Raw genomic sequence first — 9,163 nt, 5'->3', positions numbered from 1 at the left:
CTAGGAGTTTTATAGTTTCTGGTCTTACGTTTAGATCTTTAATCCATTTTGAGTTTATTTTTGTGTATGGTGTTAGAAAGTGGTCTAGTTTCATTCTTTTACAAGCAGTTGACCAGATTTCCCAGCACCACTTGTTAAAGAGATTGTCTTTAATCCATTGTATGTTCTGGCCTCCTTTGTCAAAGATAAGGTGTCCATATGTGCGTGGATTTATCTCTGGGCTTTCTATTTTATTCCACTGATCAATATTTCTGTCTTTGTGCCAGTACCATACTGTCTTGATAACTGTGGCTTTGTAGTAGAGCCTGAAGTCAGGTAGGTTGATTCCTCCAGTTCCATTCTTCGTTCTCAAGATCGCTTTGGCTATTCGAGGTTTTTTGTATTTCCATACAAATTGTGAAATTATTTGTTCTAGCTCTGTGAAGAATACTGTTGGTAGCTTGATAGGGATTGCGTTGAATCTATAAGCATAAGGGTTAAGTTTTTAAGTGTTTGGTAGAATTCACCTGTGAAGCCTCTGAAGCTGGATTGTTGTTTGTTGTGAGTTTTAAAATTATTGATTCAGTTTCAGTACTGGTAGTTGGTCTGTTCATATTTCTGTTTCTTCCTGGTTTAAGTTTAGGAGATTGTACCTTTCTAAGAATTTGTCCTGAAAAGCTAGGTTGTCCATTCCCAAAGTGGTAAAGAATCCACCTGCCAATGCAGGAGCTGCGAGAGAGGCAGATTCCATCCCTGGGTTGGGAAGATTCCCTGCAGTAGGAAATGGCAACCCACTCCAGTATTCTTGCCTGGAGAATCCCATGGAAAGTGGAGCCTGGCGGGCTACAGTCCATGGGATCGCAAAAGAGTTGGACACAACTGAACGCTAAGGAACAGCAGCAAGTAGTCTCTTATGATTCTTTTTATTTTTGTGATGTTGGTTGTAACTTCTTTTTCATTTATTTCTTTTCATTTTTATTGATTTGGGCACTTTCTTTTTTTCTTGGTGAGTCTGGGTAAAGGTTTATTCATTTTGCTTATCTTTTCAAATGACCAGCCTTTAGCTTCATTGATCTTTTTTTTTTTTAGTTTCTGTTTTATTTACTTCTACTCTAATCTTTATGATTTCTTTCCTCTGACTATTGGTTTTGTTTGTTTGTTTGTTTCTGTAGCTCATTTAGGTGTAAGATTAGGTTGTTTATTTGATGTTTTTCTTATTTCCTGAGGTAAACTTGTATTGCTGTTAACTTCCTTCTTAGAGCTGCTTTGCTACATCCCATAGGTTTTAGATTGTCATGTTGTTATCATTTGTCTCTAGGTATTTATTTCCTCTTTGATTTATTCAGTGATTCATTGGTTGTTTAGTAGCATATTGTTTAACTGCCACGTTTGTGTCTTTTTTTTTTTTTTTTTTGCAGTTTTTTTTCTTGTAGTTGATCTAGTTTCATAGTGTTGCAATCAGAAAAGATGGTTGATATAATTTCAGCTTTCTTGAATTTGCTGAGACTTCTTTTGTGGCCTCACATGAGATTTTTCCTACAGAATATTCCATGTGCAGTTGAAAGAATATGTATTCTGCTGATTTTGTATGGACTGTTCCATGTATCTACATAATCCATGTGGTTTAATGTGTGATTAAAGTTAGTGTTTCTTTATTGATTTTCTGTCTGGATCATCTGTCCTTTTGATGTGAGTGGGGTGTTAAAGTCCCCTACTATTTTTGTGTTACTGCCAGTTTCTCTTTATGTATTATTAATATTTGTTTTATGCATTTAGGTGTTCCTACAATGGGTGCATATATATTTACAGTTTTATATTCTTGGATTGATCCCTTTTTCGTTGTTTAATTCCTTCCTTTGTTTCTTATAATAGTCTTTGTTTTAAATCTATATACTTTTTTCTAAGTATTGCTATGCCAGGTTTCTTTTGATTTTCATTTGCATGAGACATCTTTTTATATCACCTGACTTCTAGATGGTTGGATGTCTTAGGTCTGAAGTGAGTCTCTTGTAGGCAGTGTGTGTGTGTGTGTGTGTGTGTGTGTGTGTGTGTGTGTGTGTGTCTTGTTTTGTATCCATTCAGTCAGTCTGTGTCTTGATTGGGGGATTTATTCTATTTACATTCAATGTGATTTTGATTGGTATGTTCTAATTGACATTTTGTTAATTGTTTTAGAATTGGTTTTATAGACCTTTTATCCCCTTTCATTCTCTTGTGTTTTGACGACTGCCTTTAGTGTCATGTTTGGATTCTTTTTTTGTGTATCTAGAGTAGATTTTTGGATTGTGGTTACCATCAGTTTTATATGTAGGAATCTCTCAATATACATGTGATTATTTTCAGTTGCTAATTTCTGCATTTTAAACATCTTAACAACCCTGTGTTTTCACTTCTCTCCACCCCCTCCATGACTACTGTTTTTGACATCGTCTTTTACATCTTTTTGTATCTCTTAACTGCTTATTGTGAATATAGAAAATTTTACTAGTTTAGTCTTTTAATCTTCCTCCTAACTTTGTATGTGGTTGATTTACTACCTTTACTGTATATTTGCTTTTAACAATGAGCTTTTCACTTTTGTACTTTTTATGTTTCTAGTTTTTGCCTTTTCTTTTCACTTGGGAAGTTCCCTTAACATTTCTTGTAATGCTGGCTTGGTAATGCTGAACTCTGCTTTTGGTTGGTTGTACAACTTTTGATCTCACCATCAAATCTGAATGAAAGCATTATGGGGTGTAGGTTTTCCCTTTCATCATTTAAAATACATCATGCCACTCCCCTCTGGCCTATAGAGTTTCTGCTGAAAAGTTAGCTGATAGCCTGGCCTTTTGGAGTTCTCTTTTACCTAACTTGTTGCTTTCCCTTGTTTTACTGTTCTCTCTTTATCTAAATTTTTCTCATTTTAATTGTGGTGTGTCTTGGTGTGGTTGTCTTTGGAATGATTGTGTTTGGAACTCTCAGTGCTTCCTGGACCTTGATACCATTTCCTTTCCCAGGCTATAGGAGTTTTTAAGCTATTTTATCTTCAGATATGTCCTCTGCCCCCTTTCTCTCACTTCTCCTTCTGAGATTTCTATAATGCCAATATTAGGTTTGATGTTGGACTGGTTCATGATACAGCTGGCTGCAGGATGAGTAGTTATCTGACGCTTGTTCCAACCTGGTTAGGGTTGTGGCCAAATCCCTGGGCAGCTGGCTACGGAGCCTAAGGTGTTTAAATACTTGGTATTGACCTGCTGGTGAGTGGGCTGGGTCCTACCATGGCAGGCTGCAGGCCGCAGTGGTCCTAGGGCTGGTCTGACTGGGCTGGTGGATAGGGCTGTGTCCCAGGGTGACTGTGGGCTCAGGTCCTCTGAAAGCAGCTACTGAGTAAGTCCCTTCCTGGCTAGTTGCTTGGCCTGAGGGGTCCCAGTTCTGGTTCTGACAGACTGGTGGGCGAGGCTGGGTCCCAATAAGCTAGAGGGAGTATTCCAGAGTGGAGCTTGGTTGTGCCAGTGACCATGTGGTAGAAAGAACTTTCAAAATTGCCTGCCACCAGTGTCTGTGTCCCCATGGTGAGCTCCAGTTGCCTTCTGCCTCTCTGGTAAACTCTCCAAGAGTAGCAGGTGGGTGTAATCCAGTCTCCTTTTAAATGACTGATTCTGCTATGACTCCTGGAGTGTGTGAGATTATGTGTGTGTTTTCTTAGAAGGGCGTCTCTATTTCCCATAATATTCTGACTTTCCTGAAAGTAAGTCCCATTGACCTTCAAAGCTGAATGTTCTAGATGGCTTGTGTTGGTGTAGGACTCCTGGGCTGGTGACCCCAGTGTGGGGCTTGGACCTCTTGCTCCTCGGGGATAACCTCTGCAATTGTAATCATCCTCCCTTTGTGGGTTACTCACTTGCGGCTGTGGATCTTGACTATAGTGTGACTCCACTTCTCCCTATCTTCTTGTGGTTCCTTCTTTAAATCTTTAGTAGAAGATTCTGCTAATCATCCAGTTTTTCTCATCAATAGTTGCTCTGTAAATGGTTGTAATTTTGATATGCCCATTAGAGGAGGTGGGCTCAGAGTGTTCCCACTCTGCTGTCTTGGCCAATTTGAGACTCTTTGTCTCTATTTTAAAACCCATGAGATATATTATCCTTAGCTTGTTATCTAGCATCAATTTCACATTTGTATTACTATTAATTAATGAATAATTTATTTGCTCATTTAATTGCTCATTTAATATTGTTATAGATTATGCAAATGAATCTTTAGTTACAAATAAAAAATGTTGTTCATATAATCTAATACCAGATGTTTTGTAATTCTAAAGCTCAGAGAAGGAAAGAGCTAGCCCTGCTATTTCAGATCTTTCACAGATCCTCAAGTCTCAAGATGGATCATCTTTTTTAAAGACTCCAAGTGAACGTTTAACTGATGAAGATCTATCCCGTATAGTTTCATCAAAGAACTATGATAAAACATTCACAACAATGTTACAGCATGAAGAAATTAAAGATGCACAGTCTGCTGGAAAATTGCTTCAAGAGAATGAAATGTTTGCATCATCATTCATCTCACCTTCTGTTGTTCAAAGAAGGGTACTGGGTACTGACATCTCAAAGGTGGTAAGATACAACATAATAAATTGAAAGCTTTTTATTTTAATTGCTATACATCTTCAATATTTTCATTCAATGTTAATTTAAAGCATCAATATTTTCCTATTTAAATGGAATTTAAAAATTCCCTTTTGATTCAATTATTACTATTTTTTTTAATTTATTTTGTTTTGGAGTACAGCCGATTAACAATGTCATGATAGTTTCTGGTGGACAGCAAAGGGACTCAGCCATATGTATACATGTGTCCATTCTCCTCCAAACCCCTATCCCATCCAGGCTGCCACATAACATTGAGCAGAGTTCCATGTGCTATACAGTAGGTCCTTGTGGTTACCCATTTTAAATATAGCAATGTGTATATATTGATCCCAAACTCCCTAACTATGATAAAACCTATTATATATTTAGAATTTTAAAGGGATATTTGGGAATCAATATTTTAATGTAAAAGTTCTCATCTGTACCAACAAAGAATTTGTGGCTTGAATTATAATTTTAATGATAAATTGAAAGATATGTAATTTTGAGACAGAGAAATTATTTCATGTTCATCTATAAACATTTTTACATATTAAGGTAATTGTGAGAGCATAGTTGTTTTAAAATAATTTTATATACCTTAAACATGTCTTAGAAAATTATTAAAATTGCCTTTGCTAAATACAATTTAACTAGGAAATTCTTAGTTAAAATTCTGGGAAAAAGAAAAATGATAATGATATTTGACATATATTCATATATATATAAATGATATTTAACATATTCACAATATTTTTTATCATGCAAGCTATTAAGTGGCATAAAAATAATTTTGTAAAGCCATTTGAGTTTGTCTAGAGATTGAATTAGGTGAAAATATAAATCTAAACTAGACTCATAATGTTAAAACATTAACTTGATTTATTTGGAATTATTTATGAAGAGGGATCACAATTTTGCTTGGGAAAGGTCCTTCCACACTATTAGGTGTTCCAAAATGTCCCTCATATGCATTAATTGTTTTCATTTTTAAGTTTGATACATTCAAGAAATAATGAAAGATAAAAAGTTTCTTTAATGATATTATAGAAGAAGGTAATTAGAGTTCTGTGATGCATAATTTGTAATTACTTGTTTTAACTTTTGTGATTAAGGCTGATATTTTAGAAGAGAAATTTAAAACTAAGCTTGAAAAACAAACTTACCAAGAAGCAAGAGGGTTTCAAGGTAAAAAGATTTTGTCTTTTGTAAGAAAAAGATATTAATGACTTTGTGTTCCCATGTTGTAAGTAAATGATGTGAGAACATTACTAAGTATAGAAATAACTTTTTAGACAGTCATGAGATAATGTATAAATATACTGACCAATGTGTAAAGATTAATTTGGTGAGTTAACATACTGCTCAGTCTATCTTAACTAAACTTTATGTAAAAGGAAAGTGATAGCTTTGTCTCAACCAAATAACAGTATTTGGCATTATGAATTCTTAACATAATAGTATACCCCAAATTCATCAGAGTATAGCAGGAAAAAATATGCTTTGGGTTATAAATAATTAATGTTTTAGCTGGGTTTTGGGGTGTTCAATGTATATTTTATAAAACATCAGTTTATTCTTTTTTCCCAACATACATAGCTTTTATTATGACCCATCCATATCTTATTGTATTGGCTGAAACTTCCAAAGTAATTTTTTTTAAACAGTTATGATGCAAGGAGATCAAACCAGTCAATCCTAAAGGAAATCAGTCCTGAATATTCATTGGAAGGACTGATGCTGAAGCTGAAACTCCAATACTTTGGCCACCAGATATGAAGAACTGACTCATTGGAAAAGACCCTGATGCTGGAAAAGATTGAAGGCAGAAGGAGAAGAGAACAACAGAGGATGAGATGGTTGGATGGCATCACCAACTTGATGGACTTGAGTTTGAGCTAGCTCCAGGAGTTGGTGATGGACAGGGCAGCCTGGCGTGCTGCAGCATGGGGTTGCAAAGAGTTGGACACAACTGAGTGACTGAACTGAGAGTATGGAAGTATTGCTCTTGTTTTGTGCTTTGAAATGAGAGTGTCTCTATGGTTTCACCTATGATGATTAGTTACCTGAGATAAATATTTTGATTATGATCAGGATGTTTTCTTTTGTTCAGAGTTTATCATGAATTTTTAACCAGTATTGAACTCAATTTAATCAACTGACCCATTTTTTTCCATTGTGATAAAATATACATAAAATTTGACATTTTAATCATCTTTAAAGTATAAAATTCAATAGCATCAACTGCATTCAGTGTTGTGCAATCATCACTACATCTATATCCACAACTTTCATCACCCTGAAAAGAAACATGTTAGGCAGTAACTCCCAATCCTGCCTCCATCCGGCCCCTGGTAACCTCTCACTTACTTTCTTTCACTTACTCACTTGCTTTCTTCCACTTACTTACTTTCTGTGGGTTTGGCTATTATGTTTCATGTTAGTGGAATTATATATTTGTCCTTTTGCACCTGGCCTGTTTCACTTAGCATAATATTTTCAAGGTTCACCACAGTTTAGCATATGTCCGAATTTTGTTTCTTTTTATGAACTGTGGTGTTGGAGAAGAGAGATCCAACCAGTCCATCCTAAAGGAGATCAGTCCTGGGTGTTCATTGGAAGGTGATGCTGATGGTGAAGCTGAAACTCCAATACTTTGGCCACCTGATGCGAAGAGCTAACTCATTTGAAAAGACCCTGATGCTGGGAAAGATTGAGGGCAGAAGGAGAAGGGGACGACAAAGGATGAGATGGTTGGATGGTATCACCGACTCAATGGGCATGAGTTTGGGTAAACTCTGAGAGTTGGTGATGGACAGGGAGGCCTGGCGTGCTGCAGTTCATGGGGTCGCAAAGAGTCAGACACAACTGAGCAATTGAACTGAACTGAATGTATTAATGTATGACATACCACATTTTGTTTATCCATTCATCTGCTGATGGACATTTAGATTGCTTCCACTTTTGGCTACTGTGAATAATTCTACACGGAACATGGTGTAGGATATCTGTTTAAATCTCTGTTTTCAGTTGTTTGGGTAGGAGTATATTTGCTGGATCATAAAATAATTTTAAGTTTAGCTTTCTGAGGAACTGCACAACAGTTTTCCACAGTGGCTGCACTATTTTCTGTTCCTAGTAACAATGTACAATGGTACACACCCTTGTTTTCCTTTTTGTTTGAATTATGTTTATTCCAGTAGGTATGAAGTGTATCTCATTATAATTTTGATTCATTTTTACTTAATTATTAAAGATTATATGCATCTTTTTGTGTGCTTATTGGTAATTTGTTTATCTTCTTTGGAAAAAATGTCTTTACAACTCCTTCACCATTTTTTTTTAAATATTTAAAGTATTTATTACCTACTTGACTTTAAACCAAGTCTCAGTAAAACACAACAAAATTGTGCCACCATATAAATGATATCCTCTTATCAAAATTAAGTTAACTTGGAAATAAATATTTTAAAATCATGTATTTGGTCAATTAAAATTTTTATATAATTTTTATAAATTGTATATAATTTATTAATCAAGTAAGATATAAAAATGGAATTAGAAAATAGAACTTTTAATAATAAGGAAAATATTATATATCCAAATGTGAAAAATATTGTTTAAATGGTTCTTAGAGAAGAATTTCAAAATTTAAATACTTATATTTTATTTTTTTATTAATTTATTTATTTTAATTGGAGGCTAATTACTTTACAATATTGTGGTGGTTTTTGCCATACATAAATCAGCCACAGGTGCACATGTGTCCCCCACGTCCTGACCCCCCTCCCTCCCCATCCCATCCCTCTGGGTTGTCCCAGTGCACTGACTTTGAGTGCCCTGCTTCATGCATCAAACTTGAACTGGTCATACATTTCACATATGGTAGTATACATGTTTCAATGCTAGTCTCGCAAATCATCCCACCCTCACCTTCTCCCACAGAGTCCAAAAGTCTGTTCTTTACATATATCTCTTTTGCTGTCTTGCATATAGCATCATGATTACCATCTTTCTAAATTCCATATATGTATTAATATACTGTATTGGTATTTTTCTTTCTGACTTAACTTCACTCTGTATACTAGGCTTCAGTTTCATCCATCTCATTAGAACTGACTGAAATGGATTCTTTTTAATAGCTGAGTAATATTCCATTGTGTATACGTACCACAGCTTTCTTATCCCTTCGTCTGCTGATGGACATCTAGGTTGCTTCCATGTCCTAGCTATTGTAAACAGTGCTGCAATGAACATTGGGGTACATGTGTCTCTTTCAATTCTGGTTTCCTCAGTGTGTATGCCCAGTAGTGGGATTCCTGGGTCACATTTCCAGGTTTTTAAGGAATCTCCACATTGTTCTCCATAGTGGCTGTACTAGTTTGCAATCCCACCAACAGTGTAAGAGGGTTCCCATTTCCCAACACCCTCTCCAGCATTTATTGTTTGTAGACTTTTTGATGGCAGCCATTCTGACTGGCATGAAATGGTACCTCATTGTGAGTTTTGATTTGCATTTCTCTGATAATGAGTGATGTTGAGCATCTTTTCATGTGTTTGTTAGCCATCTG

The 9,163-nt window shown here is 35.6% G+C and overlaps 1 protein-coding gene across 1 annotated transcript in view; it reads left to right on the top strand.

Annotated features, from left to right (window-relative positions):
- The first annotated feature begins 3,479 nt into the window (after window positions 1-3,479).
- Window positions 3,480-9,163, top strand: part of LOC105003084 (uncharacterized protein C10orf68-like) — a 181,499-nt gene continuing 175,815 nt past the window's right edge. The window contains exons 1-3 of the mRNA XM_010860053.1: window positions 3,480-3,484; window positions 4,283-4,577; window positions 5,708-5,780. Of these exons, the coding sequence (XP_010858355.1) occupies window positions 3,480-3,484; window positions 4,283-4,577; window positions 5,708-5,780 (373 nt within the window). The remainder of the gene's footprint in view (window positions 3,485-4,282; window positions 4,578-5,707; window positions 5,781-9,163) is intronic.

The sequence above is a fragment of the Bison bison genome, unplaced genomic scaffold, assembly GCF_000754665.1.
Source record: "Bison bison bison isolate TAMUID 2011002044 unplaced genomic scaffold, Bison_UMD1.0 scf7180017864461, whole genome shotgun sequence".
NCBI lineage: Eukaryota > Metazoa > Chordata > Mammalia > Artiodactyla > Bovidae > Bison > Bison bison.
This window is presented reverse-complemented; position numbering and strand designations above follow the sequence as displayed.